The sequence below is a fragment of the Aulostomus chinensis genome, chromosome 17, assembly GCF_037954235.1.
Source record: "Aulostomus chinensis isolate RoL2024-O1b breed Wild chromosome 17, RoL_Achi_v1.0, whole genome shotgun sequence".
Taxonomy (NCBI): domain Eukaryota; kingdom Metazoa; phylum Chordata; class Actinopteri; order Syngnathiformes; family Aulostomidae; genus Aulostomus; species Aulostomus chinensis.
The window spans coordinates 4,690,414-4,713,184 of record NC_141336.1 but is presented as its reverse complement, the minus strand read 5'-3'; the positions used below and the strand labels follow the sequence as shown (position 1 = coordinate 4,713,184).

Genomic DNA, 22,771 nt, shown 5'->3' with positions numbered 1-22,771 from the left:
GAGGACATGGGACGATGTTTTGGTGCATCACTAATTAGTGTTTGCTTTCTCTCTGTAGCCCACTTGGAAATCACTGACGTAATATGAAGATATTCATCTGAAAATATATGATTTAAGATGAGGCATGGCAATTAGATTTATTTAAGCCTGTCCATGTGCACAGCAACTCAAAAAGCTGCAAAAATCTCAGAAAAAAATGATGGAAATGCAAAGGAAGCAGAGTAAAAACAGCAATAATTAAAATCAAAATCACATTTTGATCAAAACAGATGGATTGAGATTCATGTCGTGAAACCATAAGCTGTTATTTTGCTTCTTGATTGCTGGTGACGTAAGCTGCTGTAGCTATCTCAAACATTTGTGAAAGTTTGGCGTCTTCTCGCTCTCTTGCTATGACTGGGGGGGGGGGGGGGGGGGCAAAAACCTGCTGCAGGGTGGGAACTTGGAAGCACCGCCACAAACTGAACTGCTAACGATTGATTTTAGAGGAATTGTGAAATGATGACATTCATTTTTTTTTCCATCAGAAGAGTTTTCTCAAATTTCAATAAAACCTTCTAAATCTGAGATGGTTTGCTCATCCCAGTCCTTCATGGAGAGAGAACTCGAGACTTTCACTCAAAGACTCGTCCTCTTGAACCTCCTCCTCCTGCCGGGTCTTTGCTGCTGGCAACGAACAACAGGAAACTGAAAATGAGTGCTGAAGGCATTCATTTGAATTAGAAAACAGAAGATGGACTCTGAGATGAACACAGCAAACCTACCTTTCTTCATCTTGCTGTGTTTTGATGTGGATGTGATGGAAAGTCTGAAACCTTAAATCAATATGAATGCGATCGTATCCGTATCCTTTCACTCCTGGTCAGTGTCACAGTAAAAAATGAGATTTGCAAACAGCCTCTGTGGTGCATCTGTGGTGTCCCACCTGACACGTCTCTTTGGTCTTTTGGAAGGAAATAATTTCCCAGGATTCTTTGCACCCATGTTCATTTTATCCCTGTTTTTTGTCCTGCACAGAAGTTCTGATTGATGTTTCACAACTTCGTGGTTTGTCTGTGACCACACACGTCATATCAAGGTTATCTGTATCTTTTTTAATGTCAAAATACACTGATATCATCTACATATAGAGTTATATACCTATATCTCTATATGTAGAGATATAGGTCTATACATGTATATATACATAATTATATGTAAATGCATATATTGATATGTATATACATAAAAACATATTTATATAAACTTCATTTATAGAATAAATATGATAAAATATGCTCAAAATGTTTCAAAGCTGACTCTTGCTGCTCTGACAGTCATAGAGGGAACATGTTGGGGTCTGGTCCCTGCCGCAGGCTGGAGTTGAAGCCTTCATCTGAATATCTGGTCCCTGGTGGCCATTTGGGACCTGACCAAAGCTGGTAGGTCCACAGAACAGGAGCAAAGAGGACTGGCATCTGTGGTAGCATGAGTCCGCCGCAGTAGAGGTAGGGTAGTGGGTAAGGAGGCAGGATGGGAGGCATCATGACTCCTCTGTAGTGGGGGTACTGCTGATCATATGGGAGGTGAGACGGTTGTCCTCCCTGGTGATGCAGGTTGCCTTGGTAGTATGCCTGGCCCCCCTGGTGGTGGGGAGCATTGTTGAAGGTTCCCTTGCCCCACTGGTAATGGGGGTCCATTTCATGGGTTGCATAGGCCCCCTGGAAGTATGGGATGCCTTCAATGGTTGCTCCATCAACCAGGTGATGGGGGACACGTTCATGAGTTGCATGGGCCCCCTGGAAGTGAGGGGCACCATCAAAGGTTGCTTCATCAACCAGGTGATGGGGGACACCTTCATGAGTTGCATGGGCCCCCTGGAAGTGTGGTGTGCCTTCAATGGTTTCCATGTCGACCTGGTGGTGGAGGGGGCCTTCATCAGTTGCCTCTTGAACTTGATCGTGGGGGACAGCATCAAAGGTTGCCTCGTCAACCAGGTGGTGGGGGGCCCCTTCATAAGTTGCATGGGCCCCCTGGAAGTATGGGATGCCTTTAATGGTTGCCTTGTCAACCAGGTGATGGGGGGCCCCTTCATAAGTTGCTTGGGCCCCCTGGAAGTATGGGATGCCTTCAATGGTTGCTTCATCAACCAGGTGGTGGGGGGCCCCTTCATAAGTTGCATGGGCCCCCTGGAAGTATGGGATGCCCTCAGTGGTTGCTTCATCAACCAGGTGGTGGGGGGCACCTTCATAGGTTGACTTGTCAACCTGGTGGTGGATGAGCCTTTCGTTTTTTGGCTCACTCACCTGGTGGTTGAGGGAACTATCATACGTTGCCTGCCCCCCCTGGATCTGGGGGGCGCCCTCGTAGGCTGCCTCGTTAACCTGCTGGTGAGAGCCACCTTCAACGGTTGCCTCATCAACTTGCTGGTTGGAGGCACCTTCATCGACTGCCTCGTCAACCTGGTGGTGGTGGGGACCTTCATCGGCTGCCTCATCAACTTGGTGGTGGTGGGGACCTTCATCGACTGCCTCATCAACTTGGTGGTGGTGGAGACCTTCATCGACTGCCTCTTCAGCCTGGTGGTGGTGGGGACCTTCATCGGCTGCCTCATTAGCTTGGTTGTGGTGGGGAACTTCATTGGCTGCCTCATCAGCATGGTGGTGGGAGCTACGCTCATCTGTCAGCATGTCCCCATCATAACCAGGGATGCGTCCGTAGATGTCCTGTCTCCCCTCATGCTCGGGAAAGTCATCATTCTTCCTCCACCATCTATCCATGTGACGCTGGGGGATGCGTCTCATCAGAGGGAAGTATCTGGTAAAGGCACGGGCCTTGCCCCTCTGAAAGAATTGGCCTCCACAGCGTCTAACTTTCCTGGCACGGGCCAGTTTCAGCTTGTAGTCCCCGTAAAAGATACGTGTTTCAAGGATTGGCTGAATGGGGACATCCTTATCGAAGTGCACAATTGCGTATCCTCTGTAGCCTCGTTTGTGTCGAACGGCATTCACGCGTCCAAATGTCTCAAAGTAGTCCCAAATTTCATTTTCCACCACGTGCTCGGGAAATCCAGTCAGGTAGATGGCGTGGGGATCAATGACAAGTTCTGTCTGCTGGTACTCCATCATCAGTTATCAGATAAATGTGTTCACGACTGTTGTTCTGAAAATATCTTTATGTGACCAAGCTGGCAGATTTATTTATACTGTCAGAGACAAAGAGGGTTTAATTCATCATTCTGACTTGAACACTGAGAGCACCAGACAAAATTCTGAGAGCTCAGAATTTTGACTGCATCACACACACACACACACACACACACACACACACACACACACACACACACACACAAACCTCAAATGTTATTGTTGTTTGTTGTTCACACCTTTTTTGCCTGTCCCATTTTTTTTTCCTTTTTATTTTTTTAATGAAGCAATGAACACAATTCAGGAAACGTGTACAGCTTCAAGGAGTTTAAATAGCCAATGATGGAAAGAAGCAGGGAGAAGAAAACCTTCCTGTTCCTGACCCTTGGGCATCAATAAATCATAGTTTGTCATTGTCTGTCAATCACAGTTTCTCAGTAACCAATGACAACACAAAACACAGTCACAGAAATGTAGACAAACCAGTTACCTGATGCCTTCATTCCATCTAATCGTTCTGTCTTTATAATTAATGATGGGATGTTCTTGAGCCTAAAGATATTCGTTTAGACCTTTCAATCAGTCGGTGAGGAATTCGACAGTTAAACCACAATACCAGAGACACACATCTGCTCTGAAGTATTGGTGCAGTCTGATGCTTCAATTTAAGTGTCCCTCCAGGCTGCTCCGCCTCTGAATTTAACAATTTTTTGTAAATATTCTAGTAATATTCCCCTTTTCCCCCTTCTATGTGAAGCTAATGAGGCCTGTAATTCAGTTCTATCTGTAAGTTTTAACAGTCCTGATTCTCCCTGGGCTGGGCTCCAACCTGCAGGAGGTCTTCTCAAGGAACAAAACTAGTAAATTGTCAGACGGTCCGATGGTCCACTCATCATCCTTGTCCCGTCTCCAGTGCGTCACCAGAAAAGAAACCGAGCGTCTTCTCAGACCATCGCAAAATGCACTTGAGAACAATATACTGTATATATATGTATATTAATACAAACAATCAACTGAAATACAAACATATATATGCGTGTATGTATGTGTATATATATATATATTAACTGACGCCTTTCATTCTGGAGGACAGTGTCCTTTTGTCACTGCTGTATAAGTAGTGGTTTGATCCCTCTGATATGTAATCACGTATGACATCAATAGTTTATGATTACTAAAGCAGCCACGGAGGAGCACATGGAGGTCGAGCTAGTTTACACGACTGTATACACAGTTAGCTAGTTTTTATATAGAATATATGACTGACCATCTTGCTCAAAATGTAGCCCTCCTCAATGAGTCCCGTTGAGCCGTGTCATCCAGTAAAGCACACAAGCACACAAAGGGGATGAAGTCAGGGTGAGCAAACTGGACTTTACATCTCACAACCCTGCACACATAAAACCCAATAACTTCATAAGTTGATGGATAATGTCATCAAATATCGCGACTGATGTTGTAATAGCATCTTCACCGATGCATCAAAAAGCAACAAGGCACTGGTAATGGTACTCCTGGTTTACTGTAAGCCACGCCTATGGTCAGTTTAGAGTCTGGATTAACCTGGTCCCCTCTTGATGTCTTTGGACTGTGGAGGAAGCTGGAGTACCAGAGAGAACTCACGCAGGAACAGGGAGAACATGCAGACTCCACCCATAAAGGTCCTGTGCTCCAGCCGGGGCTCTAACCCAGAACCTTCTTGCTGGGGGGGCCACAGTGCTGACCACTGCTCCACCGTGCTGCCCTCGAAATAACCTCTTTGTATATACGTCTATGTGTGTATTTGTATTTTTCCCAGTGTGTAAATGAATTTTTTGGATTGTTCCTCTTCTCTGAGTGAGTCTTTATCCGGCCCCTGTCAGTCCTGGATACGTATGAATGTCTGCATGTTAGGTTCATTTATTAATGCGACCGACTGATTTGTGTCCATTCATACAGGAAGAACTGCACTCCATCAAATCTTTTTAGGCCTGGGTTGAAACGTCCAAGATGTTAAAATGTATTGACTTTTCCTTCTTTTAGATTTGAACTGGGAAAGTTAGATTTGAACTGGGAAAGTTAGATTTGAACTAATAGGACTCTGTTGTATGGTTTGTTTTTATTGTCTCTGAATGTCTCCAGTAGCTTGTTGGGCTCATCTACATGAGAGTGATGTGATTGGTTGCTGGCTTGTAGTCGTTGCTCTCAGGCAGATTTCCATTCACAAGAACTGGTAGCCTGAAGAAGGTCTAGGACTGAAGCGTCAAGATACTGTTGAGGTTGGACAGAGTGTGGGAATACTTTTGTTACATACAAGAATTAGATTGTATTATATTTATATGTAACATCTGAAAAACAGTTGTGTACATACTTATGCTGCTTATTTTTTATTTTTATACATTTTGAAATACAGATGTTTTAACTTTTCGATTTATCTCATTAAAGATTGATTGATGTTGCACTTTTGTCTGTCTTTTTTCTCCCCAATGCTGCTGTAACAACAGAATTTCCAGAGTCCAGGATGAAGAAAGTTTATCTTCTTTTATTATAATATTTGTTCAATTTGAATTGAAAAATAACTAATTGGTGTGTTGGTGATGAGGCTTTTTTCAAATTACAGGAAGCTATTATTTGAATTTCCATTGCTGCACAACATCAAAGATATTAAGGGGTGACGTCATTGTGATTGACAGCATAAAGCCGTCCAGTCACTTGATCAGTTAGTTGGTTCCTGGACTCCAGACAGCAACCTGCTGTCTCTTGGTCAAGAATCAGCTTCATTAAACACTTGAGACATCAACACAACACCTTCTACCAGCAGCTGTCATTTGGTGAGTTCAGTAAATCTTCAACATCTAGTAGTAAACTGTCTGATGGGTTTTCTTCAGGGGGGGGAAATAGATTGTTGGTTTAGCCCACGAGCATGTCCGCTAGCGTTAGCAAGCCTCACTGCTAGCAAGCTACCGGTCTCTCTTACCACGTTGGCTGTGAATAATTTACTTTAATTTCATTAAAAACTGTAGCTTTGAAGTTGAGAACTTGAATTGTGAACTTTTGAAAAAAAATTGTCGCAGATCTGTGTTTTATTCCTGCTGTGGGTTTGTGTCATTATCAAATGTATCTGCATTTTAAAATTCAAGAAATGGGAAAACTGCATGTCAAGAAACATACTGTGGTATCATTTCTGACATGAATCTGGGTGTATGAATAGTACCAACACAGTTTTTATCTTCATATGAGTGTATTATTTTTATTTGTGTGTTTGTTAATTTAGCTAGCACTCCTCGTTAGCGCGCTTTGTTAGCATTAGCATGCCGCTCGGCTAGCAACCGACTGATGCTTTTTTTCTCGGTTTTTCTCTGAATAATTCACTTTAATTTCATCAACAATTATCTGACAGACCATTTTCAATGTAACTTTGTCCTGCTTTGAGGTTTTGTTGGTGTAAAAACACGTGAATGCTACAGTCAGTCTGTCTGGAGGTCTGTTTATGTTTGACTTCAAAAGTCAAGGTCACTGACAGTCCCACTTGCTGACACAACCACCATGTTGTTCCTGCATTGGAGGTTTTTAAGGTTGAAGCAAGTGTTGATTGACTGACCCTGACACAGGACTTTCAGTAACATGACTTTCTGACGGTCAAGACTTTGTTGTTCGTCTGCTGCTTCAAAGTGAAAAGTCAGAGAGACGATCCAGAAATGAACATTTCAGGGATTTATAAAGACTCGAATGTTATATTTTCTCTGTTCTCTCAACAGAATATTCCATCATGGGAGAACTGAACCCTGGTTTCAGACTGGGGGATATCATTTTTACTGAATCCTCTGTGTACACTGTGGAGAAAATCTTGGGGGCTGGCGCTTTTGGGGAAGTCGCCGAATGTTGGAGGAGCGACACAGACAAAATGGTCGCAATAAAACGGATCCGGGACAAACAGAACATCCTGGCGGCAAAAGAGGAGGTGAACACAAGTTCCTTTGAACAGTATTTAACTTCCATGGCTCTGAAAATCCACCACATTCCAATACAGGTTGTTTTCTCTCTCTCTCTCTCATACCTTTAACAGGAGAAGATGCTGAGATTATTGATGAGCAACAACGGCAATAATTTCAACATTGTTGGATGGAACGGGTCGTTCATCCACGAGGGAGCGTTCTGCATGGAGTTTGAGAGACTGGACATCAGCCTCTTTGAATTCCTGGGGCGGCGCCGGGCTCTCTCACTCAGAGAGATCAGCCCCATCCTCCATCAGGTGTGTTTCCACAGTTTTTAGCTTAACTTACCAACTAAAGTGGGAAAATAGAAGACTAAAAGTTTTCATTTTAAGAACTAAATGTTCAGGTGTATTTTGCTGAGTATGAAGCCAAGTGGTTCCATCAGGGAGAGGATAAACTGGTGGATTCTAATCAATGGAAGTAGATGCTAAAGTTGACTCAGTCATTATTTGCAGTGTGAAACTGCAGGTGTTGGGTGGTCCTGCATCACTTCATTTGTATTCTCTCATTAAAAACTACAATCACGCCAGGCTTCGTTGTCAACTGCCAAAATATGTTTTAAATACACAATGTTACATTTTCCACTGTGTAAAAACGATCCTCCATCACATGTTGATGACGTTCCACTGCAGTGAAGCTGACTTCAAGGTTTCTATTTTTCATGGTTTCAGCTCGCAACGGCGCTCCTTTTTCTGCGGAGCCAGAGAATCGTCCATGCCGACATGAAACCAGAGAACATCATGATGGTGGACCATGTCAGGCAGCCGCTCAAAGTCAAGCTCATTGACTTTGGGTTGGCGTTTCAGGTCTCAGCGAGCCACATCGGAGCGGAGCTGCAGACTTTGTGGTACAGGTTAGTAACAGAGACACTGGAACCTCCATTTTCTTCTGTCAGTGGCGAGAACAGGAGTCATGTTGTGGTTCTCTTCCTCTCGTCAGAGCTCCTGAGATCCTCCTTGGAGCCCCGTTTAACGAGGCCATCGATGTGTGGTCTCTGGGGTGCATTGCTGCAGAGCTGCTGACTGGGATCCCACTCTTCCCTGGGCACAGTGAGGCTGAAATGGTCAGTATGGTGCAGTGCTACACTTGGAAATTCACAACAAGCAATGGTGATGTAAAGAGGAGTAGTGAGCGAGACATGGGTCACTTATTTCAAGTATTCTTTTGTGTAAAGCAACAAATGGAGGTAAAACCTGGTGCTCTCATTGTGTCCTTCCTTCAGATGGAGTACATCCTGAGGACAGCGGGGCAGCCACCCGACAGCGTCCTCCACCTCGGCCTCTACACCCTCTACTATTTTTATGCCCAGGGTGAGGAAGGAGTCTTCAAGCAGTGGACAGCAAAGGTAATTCCAGCAACTAAGAAGGACTTCATCCCTCCATGAGGTCCTTCAGTCTGTCAGCCTGCATTTAGCTCTCATGTGCTAACTGAAAAATGTCTTTTCTGTAGCCACACGTGGAGGTTCCTGACCCCATGAGGACCCTGATGGATCTGGTTATGGTGGGCTGCACCAGAACACGAGAACATACAACACAACCGTCTCTGAGTTCCTAACCTTTAAGTTTTATTCTGTTGCCACACAGATGTTCTTGGAGGGCCAGGACCTGGATGACCTGGCAGACTTCCTGGACCTGCTAAGTCAGATGCTGGAGGTGGATCCTGAACGCCGCATCACGCCGGACCAAATCCTCCAGCATCCATTTCTAACAGGAAGCCACCAAGTAGGCCCCATCACCAGTTGCCCAGCGTACCACTTTGATTGGTTCGTGTTCATCAGTGCTGATGTGAAGGTGTTGGACTGTTGTCTTTCAGGCTTGAATCCTGCTTGGACCAAATGGCTTCCACTCAGGCAACGGTGAGGAGGACTCCTGGTCTATCCAGGTGAGTTCAGCTGCTTTCACCTTTCATCCTGGGGTCAACTGGCTAAGATGTTTAGCCTAGCATTAGCATGCAGCTTAGCACTTGATTTAAAAGAAATGTCTTTTGCTAGAAAAAGAATAAAAACTTTTGTCCATCTTGACTTAACATTTTAGTTTGAAAGATGCTTTTGTTGGATGAAGAAGAGTTATTTTACTGCATTTTATTGTTAAAATACCTTTGTGTCAAATTTTCAAGTCCATTCAGGGCAGGATCAGCAAACTGGATTAGTCTATCAATGGTTTTATGTTTTGAGAATGAATGTGAGGCAAAGAAAACACATCATTTTAACTTCCCTGTTTTTGACTTTTGTCAGTGGTTAAATTTAAATGACACTATTGACCGTAAAGCTGTTGTCATGTTTGATTGTAGGCTAAATAGGTCATGCTAATTAGCCTAGCATTAGCATCTGTTCTTATCATTTCAGAGTGAAAAACCCTTTGTGTTAAGTGAAGCATGGACGCACTTTTCCTGCATCATCCTCTCCTACCAGCTCAGGGAGAGGGAAGGTAAGAGGGAGGGAATCATTTTCTCTCATGTGGTTTCGTTTCCTGCATCACAACAGCATTTAGAAGTAGAACATGAATTGGCTCAGTTACAGAACGTGACCTGCAGTCTTTGCAGGATTCAGCTCTATTCCATGGAACCAGTATAACCAGTGTGATCATTATTACCAGTTTTATCGGTTTATGATACTTTTAATCATTTGGAATTTTAATCCCACCATATTTTGCCACCCTTCGACGTCGTATAATAATTGTAGTCTGGTAGCCGTCGGTATTTTAGTGGTTTGAATGTAAATTATGCTGCCAGTCTCACTCTGTACAGGAGAGGTCCTGCTGTACTTTGTGCTCAGACCAACATTCCACTTTACTGATCCATTTCTTCCTCTCCTGTTTTGGAGGAGAAATAGATCAGTATTTGTCACTTTGGTCTCTACTGCGTTTTTTTGGGGGGGTAAAGTCAGGCGGTGTAACACAGACGTTTCTTCTCTGCGCCCATCAAGACACCGAGGTTTCTCCAACACCTGAGGTCTCCTGGTTCTACTGGTCCAGTGTGAATCGGGCTTTCAAAGCTCATTTATAGTCAGGATGCCACAAAATGCAATGCTGGCTCTCATATGCTGTTGCTCATGCAGGTTTTGCTTTCCCTTTCATGTAGCATCAAAAAGCAAAAAGGCACTGGTAATGGTACTCCTGGTTTACTGGGACGGGGTTCGATTCCCTGCGGTGTCTTGCTGATTGATTGGCCATTTCCTGAAAGGTGATGTCACTTCCACTCTTTCCTCTCTGTTTCAATGGTCATGAAGGGATGTGTGACACCTACATTTAGTGATATCTGTCCTTGACATGGACGTGGTTCCACTTGGTTCTTTGCTCTCAGCTTCGTAGACTTGTGGTAAGAAACGACTGGAATTAATACAAGAAAAAAAGGAGAACTAGAACGCCACGAGCAGCTCAACTCTAAGCATGTGATGGCTTCTCCTTCTCGCTCTCCTCTCTCCTGCTCAGTGTGCCACATGTTCAGTCACTCCTCTGCCTCCTTTGGTGGTACAGATAAGTGCGTTAAATGTAGTTTGTTTGTCGCGTTGGAGTAGAGGCTTAACAGTTAGCTTAACAATTAGATCCAAACAATTGGCCGCTACAGCTGCTGCAGCTGTTAGCTGGTGTGGACTGCTTTAGCTTAGCCCCGAGCGGCCGGGAAACCAGGGCGGCTGGGTGACTGTCCGAAGGAAGCATTGTCCTGAACAGAAGCCTGCTGTCAGTGACCAACCACCAATTCATGTCTCGAATAGGTTCTGTGTTCATTTACGAAGACGATGTCAGACTCTGTCGTGCCTCTGGACCCCTGTCTGAGGGGACCAGCGACGACATGTTTAGCCGTTTGTCGTCGTTCAACCGCTGGCTGTTGAGGTGGCGTCCAGCAAACCAAGTGGGCTTCATAGATAATTGGAAAACTTTCTGGGGGCGACCTGGTCTGATTCGGAGAGACGGCATCCATCCCACGTTGGACGGAGCTGCTCTCATTTCCAGAAATATGACCCAGTTTATAACGGAACCAAAACCCCCACAACCCAGAGTTCAGACCAGAAAGCAGAGCTGCCGTCTTACACGCGTCTCTGCGCGTCCGTTAGGGCACTTACCCACCCACAACCCCATAGAGACTGTGTCTGTCCCCCGACCACGTCAGTTTATTCACTCCAATTCTACTTGTAGAGGAGTCACTCAGAAAAACTGAATAAAAATGAACACAACCACTAAATTAACTCAAAAGAATATGAAAATTAGATGTGGACTATTAAAGGTGCCATAGAGAGGTTGGACGGGGTATTAATTCTTGTTCTGTGGTGTGATATGTAACCCCACAAAAAATGGTTGGGTCTGTAATGGCTCAGAAGCTTCCTAAAAGGCTCTCTGAAAGCGCTATGTTACCATGTTGGGTTTAGACTGCGTCGTTTGTCCCTATTGTGGTCGTTTCTGACCTCATCTGGCAACCTTATTATTTTCGCAAGTGCATGAGTTTACTGCGATCGGTTGCCGTGGTTTATGTGGCAACCTCATTTAACCACTACCTGGTGATTGGCTGCCCTCACTGTCATTGAAAAGAAAGGACTCCCACTCTCTCGGCTAACTGTCGCCGGTGCTAACTGTGACTGCTACTGTCAATTGACAACATTCCATATCATACAACAACATTCGTAAGATAAGATACCAAGTAGCCACGGTCCATTCGCGGATCCAGCCGTATATGTTCGAGCCAGAATCGGAGGAGGAGGAGGAGGAGGAGGAGGAGGAGGAGGAGGAGGAGGAAGAACAACAACAACAACCAGACAGGCTTCAAGTACACGTTTCTCAATGGTAGGTTCTTTGTTTGTTTTTGCAGTAGCATGTTGCTATATTATTGTACTAGTTATGATGCTTAAATTACACTCAAGCCAAAATAAATAAATAAAAGAATATTTTTAAAGGCTTTGTGGTTCATCACGCTTCCTTTTTGTTTGGGGTCTAACTCATCAGGCTAGACATTCATGAAATAAAGGTGCTGGGTGGGTCAACAATAATGAAGGCTTGGGGCTATTCCCTGCTTGTGGTTTGGAGCCAAAAGTCCGGTGTGAGTTCAGAATTGCTGTACTAGTCTTGGAACATAAAAGTGGTATTGATCAAGCATTCATAAATAATAATATTAATCATAAATATGTATCATTTTAATAACAAATATTTATCATTAATAACAATTTATCGATCAATATTTATCATAAATATTTAACAAATAGACTGGGGAATGACAGGAACAAGAGTACTACATAAGAAATGGTGACTATATTATTGCAACTGTATGCCCTTCAATGCAGCCACTTTAGGCAAACCCCATCAGTGAAAGCAAAGTGTGACATCTGATCAATTACTGCCTATTTGTCAATAACCAGGTTCTTATGTGGAAACTGCGTTCGTACGCCCACGGAGAGAGAAAACATGTGCTGCAGAGAGATCGAACAGGTGCTAAAAAAATGAACTCCATCCACCTGCACACAGCCAGGACACATTTTTCATGTGAATGACTCGTATAACGTTATGAATGCATTACCTTGTTTGGCGACGCAGGTTACACGACGAGTGAGCCAGGTACCCTACCACATAACATGCATGACTTACCATCCTGGCCTAGAACCAGTTTGTCTCAATATATGTGCGCTCCAAAACGCCTTGAATGTCTACAGAGCCGACCACGGCCGTTTGACACTCCAAGGAAGGGGAAGGTATGGCAGATGATCACCCCCTGATAATGTAATTACACTACTACTACTATTTCTACCACCACCACCACTGTTAACTACAATCGGTTGCTACATGCAAAGAAAAAGGGAAACAGAAGTACAAGCCGTTTATTTATTTAGAACAGTAGTTCTCAAAATGTGGTCCAGGAACCACTAGTGGTCTGCGAGACACTTGTCAGAGAACAATAACAATACCACAATACTACTACAATAAGGCAGTACTGTAATTTCACATAAAAATATAATTCTATATGTATATAAATAACAACTAAGATTGTGGCGCCTAAAACTTGAGCGAGCCCAGCAGGTGGTCCCATAAAAAAACAAAACATGTTGGGACAAAGGGGTCCAGGGTCTGGAAAAGTTTGAGAAACACTGATTTACAGAATCAAACAGCATAAACCACACTCCAAACTGTATAAGAATGAATGTGCATTATGGCTTGCAGGCAGTGCAGATTCTTGGCCTATCGCTAGTTTGTGTCCTGAGCTTCCTGAGGTCGGCCTGCTTTCATTCATTTTTTTCCCACAATAAAGATCTAATTTCACTCCAGCAGCCGTTCTGTCTTGAATTCTAATGACATTAAAGCTCCAGAAGATGGTGAAGCAGGACTGAACAAACAAGCGTCAGATATTTAACAACATAATACGATGAAGGAAGCATTGCAGAGTTACATGTCGTATTCATTGGTTAAAAAAAAAAAATCATGAGACCATTAATTATGAGTGATATCACAACACGATCAAATCACTGCAACGTGAATATTTTTGAGGCCAATTGGGACGTTTTTGGAAGATGAAAAAAAAGTTAAATTTTGCTGTTAATTACCCCAAAGGTTTTTTTAAAACATTTTTTTTGTCCCAGCGAGACAAAAAAAATTAGTCTTCAAAAAATAATTCAACCATCCATAAGTTACCTAGCCCTTTATTAGACAATTTCTGAAACAATATTCAATAAAAGCTTTCACATGGACAGATCAACATTGGCAGCTGCCATCTGTGAGAGGTGGTAACAAGGAGGACATGGGACGATGTTTTGGTGCATCACTAATTAGTGTTTGCTTTCTCTCTGTAGCCCACTTGGAAATCACTGACGTAATATGAAGATATTCATCTGAAAATATATGATTTAAGATGAGGCATGGCAATTAGATTTATTTAAGCCTGTCCATGTGCACAGCAACTCAAAAAGCTTCAAAAATCTCAGAAAAAAATGATGGAAATGCAAAGGAAGCAGAGTAAAAAGAGCAATAATTAAAATCAAAATCACATTTTGATCAAAACAGATGGATTGAGATTCATGTCGTGAAACCATAAGCTGTTATTTTGCTTCTTGATTGCTGGTGACGTAAGCTGCTGTAGCTATCTCAAACATTTGTGAAAGTTTGCCGTCTTCTCGCTCTCTTGCTATGACTGGGGGGTGGGGGGGGGGGCAAAAACCTGCTGCAGGGTGGGAACTTGGAAGCACCGCCACAAACTGAACTGCTAACGATTGATTTTAGAGGAATTGTGAAATGATGACATAAAAAGAATTCATTTTTTTTTCCATCAGAAGAGTTTTCTCAAATTTCAATAAAACCTTCTAAATCTGAGATGGTTTGCTCATCCCAGTCCTTCATGGAGAGAGAACTCGAGACTTTCACTCAAAGACTCGTCCTCTTGAACCTCCTCCTCCTGCCGGGTCTTTGCTGCTGGCAACGAACAACAGGAAACTGAAAATGAGTGCTGAAGGCATTCATTTGAATTAGAAAACAGAAGATGGACCCTGAGATGAACACAGCAAACCTACCTTTCTTCATCTTGCTGTGTTTTGATGTGGATGTGATGGAAAGTCTGAAACCTTAAATCAATATGAATGCGATCGTATCCGTATCCTTTCACTCCTGGTCAGTGTCACAGTAAAAAATGAGATTTGCAAACAGCCTCTGTGGTGCATCTGTGGTGTCCCACCTGACACGTCTCTTTGGTCTTTTGGAAGGAAATAATTTCCCAGGATTCTTTGCACCCATGTTCATTTTATCCCTGTTTTTTGTCCTGCACAGAAGTTCTGATTGATGTTTCACAACTTCGTGGTTTGTCTGTGACCACACACGTCATATCAAGGTTATCTGTATCTTTTTTAATGTCAAAATACACTGATATCATCTACATATAGAGATATATACCTATATCTCTATATGTAGAGATATAGGTATATACATGTATATATACATAATTATATGTAAATGCATATATTGATATGTATATACATAAAAACATATTTATATAAACTTCATTTATAGAATAAATATGATAAAATATGCTCAAAATGTTTCAAAGCTGACTCTTGCTGCTCTGACAGTCATAGAGGGAACATGTTGGGGTCTGGTCCCTGCCGCAGGCTGGAGTTTAAGCCTTCATCTGAATATCTGGTCCCTGGTGGCCATTTGGGACCTGACCAAAGCTGGTAGGTCCACAGAACAGGAGCAAAGAGGACTGGCATCTGTGGTAGCATGAGTCCGCCGCAGTAGAGGTAGGGTAGTGGGTAAGGAGGCAGGATGGGAGGCATCATGACTCCTCTGTAGTGGGGGTACTGCTGATCATATGGGAGGTGAGACGGTTGTCCTCCCTGGTGATGCAGGTTGCCTTGGTAGTATGCCTGGCCCCCCTGGTGGTGGGGAGCATTGTTGAAGGTTCCCTTGCCCCACTGGTAATGGGGGTCCATTTCATGGGTTGCATAGGCCCCCTGGAAGTATGGGATGCCTTCAATGGTTGCTCCATCAACCAGGTGATGGGGGACACGTTCATGAGTTGCATGGGCCCCCTGGAAGTGAGGGGCACCATCAAAGGTTGCTTCATCAACCAGGTGATGGGGGACACCTTCATGAGTTGCATGGGCCCCCTGGAAGTGTGGTGTGCCTTCAATGGTTTCCTTGTCGACCTGGTGGTGGAGGGGGCCTTCATCAGTTGCCTCTTGAACTTGATCGTGGGGGACAGCATCAAAGGTTGCCTCGTCAACCAGGTGGTGGGGGGCCCCTTCATAAGTTGCATGGGCCCCCTGGAAGTATGGGATGCCTTTAATGGTTGCAGTGTCAACCAGGTGATGGGGGGCCCCTTCATAAGTTGCTTGGGCCCCCTGGAAGTATGGGATGCCTTCAATGGTTGCTTCATCAACCAGGTGGTGGGGGGCCCCTTCATAAGTTGCATGGGCCCCCTGGAAGTATGGGATGCCCTCAGTGGTTGCTTCATCAACCAGGTGGTGGGGGGCACCTTCATAGGTTGACTTGTCAACCTGGTGGTGGATGAGCCTTTCGTTTTTTGGCTCACTCACCTGGTGGTTGAGGGAACTATCATACGTTGCCTGCCCCCCCTGGATCTGGGGGGCGCCCTCGTAGGCTGCCTCGTTAACCTGCTGGTGAGAGCCACCTTCAACGGTTGCCTCATCAACTTGCTGGTTGGAGGCACCTTCATCGACTGCCTCGTCAACCTGGTGGTGGTGGGGACCTTCATCGGCTGCCTCTTCAGCCTGGTGGTGGTGGGGACCTTCATCGGCTGCCTCATCAACTTGGTGGTGGTGGGGACCTTCATCGACTGCCTCTTCAGCCTGGTGGTGGTGGGGACCTTCATCGGCTGCCTCATTAGCTTGGTTGTGGTGGGGAACTTCATTGGCTGCCTCATCAGCATGGTGGTGGGAGCTACGCTCATCTGTCAGCATGTCCCCATCATAACCAGGGATGCGTCCGTAGATGTCCTGTCTCCCCTCATGCTCGGGAAAGTCGTCATTCTTCCTCCACCATCTATCCATGTGACGCTGGGGGATGCGTCTCATCAGAGGGAAGTATCTGGTAAAGGCACGGGCCTTGCCCCTCTGAAAGAATTGGCCTCCACAGCGTCTAACTTTCCTGGCACGGGCCAGTTTCAGCTTGTAGTCCCCGTAAAAGATACGTGTTTCAAGGATTGGCTGAATGGGGACATCCTTATCGAAGTGCACAATTGCGTATCCTCTGTAGCCTCGTTTGTGTCGAACGGCATTCACGCGTCCAAATGTCTCAAAGTAGTCCCAAATTTCATTTTCCACCACGTGCTCGGGAAATCCAGTCAGGTAGATGGCGTGGGGATCAATGACAAGTTCTGTCTGCTGGTACTCCATCATCAGTTATCAGATAAATGTGTTCACGACTGTTGTTCTGAAAATATCTTTATGTGACCAAGCTGGCAGATTTATTTATACTGTCAGAGACAAAGAGGGTTTAATTCATCATTCTGACTTGAACACTGAGAGCACCAGACAAAATTCTGAGAGCTCAGAATTTTGACTGCATCACACACACACACACACACACACACACACACACACACACACACACACACACACACACACACACACACACACACACACACACACAAACCTCAAATGTTATTGTTGTTTGTTGTTCACACCTTTTTTGCCTGTCCCATTTTTTTTTCCTTTTTATTTTTTTAATGAAGCAATGAACACAATTCAGGAAACGTGTACAGCTTCAAGGAGTTTAAATAGCCAATGATGGAAAGAAGCAGGGAGAAGAAAACCTTCCTGTTCCTGACCCTTGGGCATCAATAAATCATAGTTTGTCATTGTCTGTCAATCACAGTTTCTCAGTAACCAATGACAACACAAAACACAGTCACAGAAATGTAGACAAACCAGTTACCTGATGCCTTCATTCCATCTAATCGTTCTGTCTTTATAATTAATGATGGGATGTTCTTGAGCCTAAAGATATTCGTTTAGACCTTTCAATCAGTCGGTGAGGAATTCGACAGTTAAACCACAATACCAGAGACACACATCTGCTCTGAAGTATTGGTGCAGTCTGATGCTTCAAATTAAGTGTCCCTCCAGGCTGCTCCGCCTCTGAATTTAACAATTTTTTGTAAATATTCTAGTAATATTCCCCTTTTCCCCCTTCTATGTGAAGCTAATGAGGCCTGTAATTCAGTTCTATCTGTAAGTTTTAACAGTCCTGATTCTCCCTGGGCTGGGCTCCAACCTGCAGGAGGTCTTCTCAAGGAACAAAACTAGTAAATTGTCAGACGGTCCGATGGTCCACTCATCATCCTTGTCCCGTCTCCAGTGCGTCACCAGAAAAGAAACCGAGCGTCTTCTCAGACCATCGCAAAATGCACTTGAGAACAATATACTGTATATATATGTATATTAATACAAACAATCAACTGAAATACAAACATATATATGCGTGTATGTATGTGTATATATATATATATATTAACTGACGCCTTTCATTCTGGAGGACAGTGTCCTTTTGTCACTGCTGTATAAGTAGTGGTTTGATCCCTCTGATATGTAATCACGTATGACATCAATAGTTTATGATTACTAAAGCAGCCACGGAGGAGCACATGGAGGTCGAGCTAGTTTACACGACTGTATACACAGTTAGCTAGTTTTTATATAGAATATATGACTGATCATCTTCCTCAAAATGTAGCCCTCCTCAATGAGTCCCGTTGAGCCGTGTCATCCAGTAAAGCACACAAGCACACAAAGGGGATGAAGTCAGGGTGAGCAAACTGGACTTTACATCTCACAACCCTGCACACATAAAACCCAATAACTTCATAAGTTGATGGATAATGTCATCAAATATCGCGACTGATGTTGTAATAGCATCTTCACCGATGCATCAAAAAGCAACAAGGCACTGGTAATGGTACTCCTGGTTTACTGTAAGCCACGCCTATGGTCAGTTTAGAGTCTGGATTAACCTGGTCCCCTCTTGATGTCTTTGGACTGTGGAGGAAGCTGGAGTACCAGAGAGAACTCATGCAGGAACAGGGAGAACATGCAGACTCCACCCATAAAGATCCTGTGCTCCAGCCGGGGCTCCAACCCAGAACCTTCTTGCTGGGGGGGCCACAGTGCTGACCACTGCTCCACCGTGCTGCCCTCGAAATAACCTCTTTGTATATACGTCTATGTGTGTATTTGTATTTTTCCCAGTGTGTAAATGAATTTTTTGGATTGTTCCTCTTCTCTGAGTGAGTCTTTATCCGGCCCCTGTCAGTCCTGGATACGTATGAATGTCTGCATGTTAGGTTCATTTATTAATGCGACCGACTGATTTGTGTCCATTCATACAGGAAGAACTGCACTCCATCAAATCTTTTTAGGCCTGGGTTGAAACGTCCAAGATGTTAAAATTTATTGACTTTTCCTTCTTTTAGATTTGAACTGGGAAAGTTAGATTTGAACTGGGAAAGTTAGATTTGAACTAATAGGACTCTGTTGTATGGTTTGTTTTTTATTGTCTCTGAATGTCTCCAGTAGCTTGTTGGGCTCATCTACATGAGAGTGATGTGATTGGTTGCTGGCTTGTAGTCGTTGCTCTCAGGCAGATTTCCATTCACAAGAACTGGTAGCCTGAAGAAGGTCTAGGACTGAAGCGTCAAGATACTGTTGAGGTTGGACAGAGTGTGGGAATACTTTTGTTACATACAAGAATTAGATTGTATTATATTTATATGTAACATCTGAAAAACAGTTGTGTACATACTTATGCTGCTTATTTTTTATTTTTATACATTTTGAAATACAGATGTTTTAACTTTTCGATTTATCTCATTAAAGATTGATTGATGTTGCACTTTTGTCTGTCTTTTTTCTCCCCAATGCTGCTGTAACAACAGAATTTCCAGAGTCCAGGATGAAGAAAGTTTATCTTCTTTTATTATAATATTTGTTCAATTTGAATTGAAAAATAACTAATTGGTGTGTTGGTGATGAGGCTTTTTTCAAATTACAGGAAGCTATTATTTGAATTTCCATTGCTGCACAACATCAAAGATATTAAGGGGTGACGTCATTGTGATTGACAGCATAAAGCCGTCCAGTCACTTGATCAGTTAGTTGGTTCCTGGACTCCAGACAGCAACCTGCTGTCTCTTGGTCAAGAATCAGCTTCATTAAACACTTGAGACATCAACACAACACCTTCTACCAGCAGCTGTCATTTGGTGAGTTCAGTAAATCTTCAACATCTAGTAGTAAACTGTCTGATGGGTTTTCTTCAGGGGGGGAAATAGATTGTTGGTTTAGCAGCACCCCCACTAGCATGTCCGCTAGCATTAGCAAGCCTCACTGCTAGCAAGCTACCGGTCTCTCTTACCACGTTGGCTGTGAATAATTTACTTTAATTTCATTAAAAACTGTAGCTTTGAAGTTGAGAACTTGAATTGTGAACTTTTGAAAAAAAATTGTCGCAGATCTGTGTTTTATTCCTGCTGTGGGTTTGTGTCATTATCAAATGTATCTGCATTTTAAAATTCAAGAAATGGGAAAACTGCATGTCAAGAAACATACTGTGGTTTCATTTCTGACATGAATCTGGGTGTATGAATAGTACCAACACAGTTTTTTTCTTCATATGAGTGTATTATTTTTATTTGTGTGTTTGTTAATTTAGCTAGCACTCCTCGTTAGCGCGCTTTGTTAGCATTAGCATGCCGCTCGGCTAGCAACCGACTGATGCTTTTTTTCTCGGTTTTTCTCTGAATAATTCACTTTAATTTCATCAACAATTATCTGACAGACCATTTTCAATGTAACTTTGTCCTGCTTTGAGGTTTTGTTGGTGTAAAAACACGTGAATGCTACAGTCAGTCTGTCTGGAGGTCTGTTTATGTTTGACTTCAAAAGTCAAGGTCACTGACAGTCCCACTTGCTGACACAACCACCATGTTGTTCCTGCATTGGAGGTTTTTAAGGTTGAAGCAAGTGTTGATTGACTGACCCTGACACAGGACTTTCAGTGACATGGCTTTCTGACGGTCAAGACTTTGTTGTACGTCTGCTGCTTCAAAGTGAAAAGTCAGAGAGACGATCCAGAAATGAACATTTCAGGGATTTATAAAGACTCGAATGTTATATTTTCTCTGTTTTCTCAACAGAATATTCCATCATGGGAGAACTGAACCCCGGTTTCAGACTGGGGGATATCATTTTTACTGAATCCTCTGTGTACACTGTGGAGAAAATCTTGGGGGCTGGCGCTTTTGGGGAAGTCGCCGAATGTTGGAGGAGCGACACAGACAAAATGGTCGCGATAAAACGGATCCGGGACAAACAGAACATCCTGGCGGCAAAAGAGGAGGTGAACACAAGTTCCTTTGAACAGTATTTAACTTCCATGGCTCTGAAAATCCACCACATTCCAATACAGGTTGTTTTCCCTCTCTCTCTCTCATACCTTTAACAGGAGAAGATGCTGAGATTATTGATGAGCAACAACGGCAATAATTTCAACATTGTTGGATGGAACGGGTCGTTCATCCACGAGGGAGCGTTCTGCATGGAGTTTGAGAGACTGGACATCAGCCTCTTTGAATTCCTGGGGCGGCGCCGGGCTCTCTCACTCAGAGAGATCAGCCCCATCCTCCATCAGGTGTGTTTCCACAGTTTTTAGCTGAACTTACCAACTAAAGTGGGAAAATAGAAGACTAAAAGTTTTCATTTTAAGAACTAAATGTTCAGGTGTATTTTGCTGAGTATGAAGCCAAGTGGTTCCATCAGGGAGAGGATAAATTGGTGGATTCTAATCAATGGAAGTAGATGCTAAAGTTGACTCAGTCATTATTTGCAGTGTGAAACTGCAGGTGTTGGGTTGTCCTGCATCACTTCATTTGTATTCTCTCATTAAAAACTACAATCACGCCAGGCTTCGTTGTCAACTGCCAAAATATGTTTTAAATACACAATGTTACATTTTCCACTGTGTAAAAACGATCCTCCATCACATGTTGATGACGTTCCACTGCAGTGAAGCTGACTTCAAGGTTTCTATTTTTTATGGTTTCAGCTCGCAACGGCGCTCCTTTTTCTGCGGAGCCAGAGAATCGTCCATGCCGACATGAAACCAGAGAACATCATGATGGTGGACCATGTCAGGCAGCCGCTCAAAGTCAAGCTCATTGACTTTGGGTTGGCGTTTCAGGTCTCAGCGAGCCACATCGGAGCGGAGCTGCAGACGCTGTGGTACAGGTTAGTAACAGAGACACTGGAACCTCCATTTTCTTCTGTCAGTGGTGAGAACAGGAGTCATGTTGTGGTTCTCTTCCTCTCGTCAGAGCTCCTGAGATCCTCCTTGGAGCCCCGTTTAACGAGGCCATCGATGTGTGGTCTCTGGGGTGCATTGCTGCAGAGCTGCTGACTGGGATCCCACTCTTCCCTGGGCACAGTGAGGCTGAAATGGTCAGTATGGTGCAGTGCTACACTTGGAAATTCACAACAAGCAATGGTGATGTAAAGAGGAGTAGTGAGCGAGAGATGTGTCACTCATTTCAAGTATTCTTTTGTGTAAAGCAACAAATGGAGGTAAAACCTGGTGCTCTCATTGTGTCCTTCCTTCAGATGGAGTACATCCTGAGGACAGCGGGGCAGCCACCCGACAGCGTCCTCCACCTCGGCCTCTACACCCTCTACTATTTTTATGCCCAGGGTGAGGAAGGAGTCTTCAAGCAGTGGACAGCAAAGGTAATTCCAGCAACTGAGAAGGACTTCATCCCTCCATGAGGTCCTTCAGTCCGTCAGCCTGCATTTAGCTCTCATGTGCTAACTGAAAAATGTCTTTTCTGTAGCCACACGTGGAGGTTCCTGACCCCATGAGGACCCTGATGGATCTGGTTATGGTGGGCTGCACCAGAGCACGAGAACATACAACACAACCGTCTCTGAGATCCTAACCTTTATGTTTTATTCTGTTGCCACACAGATGTTCTTGGAGGGCCAGGACCTGGATGACCTGGCAGACTTCCTGGACCTGCTAAGTCAGATGCTGGAGGTGGATCCTGAACGCCGCATCACGCCGGACCAAATCCTCCAGCATCCATTTCTAACAGGAAGCCACCAAGTAGGCCCCATCACCAGCAGCCCAGCGCACCACTTTGATTGGTTCGTGTTCATCAGTGCTGATGTGAAGGTGTTGGACTGTTGTCTTTCAGGCTTGA

The 22,771-nt window shown here is 43.9% G+C and overlaps 4 protein-coding genes across 5 annotated transcripts; 2 read left to right on the top strand and 2 right to left on the bottom strand.

Moving 5' to 3' along the window:
• Positions 1-1,316: 1,316 nt before the first annotated feature.
• Positions 1,317-3,160, bottom strand: LOC147246091 (uncharacterized). The gene is made up of 2 exons (XM_086183448.1): positions 2,537-3,160; positions 1,317-2,497 (listed from the first exon to the last, which is right to left on the bottom strand). Exons 1-2 carry the CDS (start codon positions 3,105-3,107, stop codon positions 1,317-1,319), a joined length of 1,752 nt encoding a protein of 583 aa, XP_086039574.1. The 5' UTR covers positions 3,108-3,160.
• Positions 3,161-7,008: 3,848 nt separating this feature from the next.
• LOC147246090 (homeodomain-interacting protein kinase 2-like) lies at positions 7,009-8,917 on the top strand. Its single transcript, XM_086183447.1, has 8 exons — positions 7,009-7,065; positions 7,171-7,356; positions 7,771-7,952; positions 8,039-8,162; positions 8,322-8,444; positions 8,549-8,599; positions 8,683-8,820; positions 8,912-8,917. Exons 1-8 carry the CDS (start codon positions 7,009-7,011, stop codon positions 8,915-8,917), a joined length of 867 nt encoding a protein of 288 aa, XP_086039573.1.
• A 6,095-nt stretch (positions 8,918-15,012) lies between these two features.
• Positions 15,013-16,975, bottom strand: LOC147246089 (uncharacterized). Of its 2 annotated transcripts, XM_086182749.1 has the most exons (3): positions 16,313-16,975; positions 15,636-16,273; positions 15,013-15,557 (listed from the first exon to the last, which is right to left on the bottom strand). In XM_086182749.1, the coding sequence occupies exons 1-3, from the start codon at positions 16,920-16,922 to the stop codon at positions 15,132-15,134; spliced, it is 1,674 nt and encodes a 557-aa protein (XP_086038875.1). In that variant the 5' UTR covers positions 16,923-16,975; the 3' UTR covers positions 15,013-15,131. The 2 variants fall into 2 exon arrangements, with proteins under 2 accessions (XP_086038875.1, XP_086038874.1); XM_086182748.1 differs by having other exon boundaries at positions 15,015-16,273.
• A 3,752-nt stretch (positions 16,976-20,727) lies between these two features.
• Positions 20,728-22,771, top strand: LOC147246088 (homeodomain-interacting protein kinase 1-like). The gene is made up of 8 exons (XM_086183446.1): positions 20,728-20,919; positions 21,025-21,210; positions 21,625-21,806; positions 21,893-22,016; positions 22,176-22,298; positions 22,403-22,453; positions 22,537-22,674; positions 22,766-22,771. Exons 1-8 carry the CDS (start codon positions 20,728-20,730, stop codon positions 22,769-22,771), a joined length of 1,002 nt encoding a protein of 333 aa, XP_086039572.1.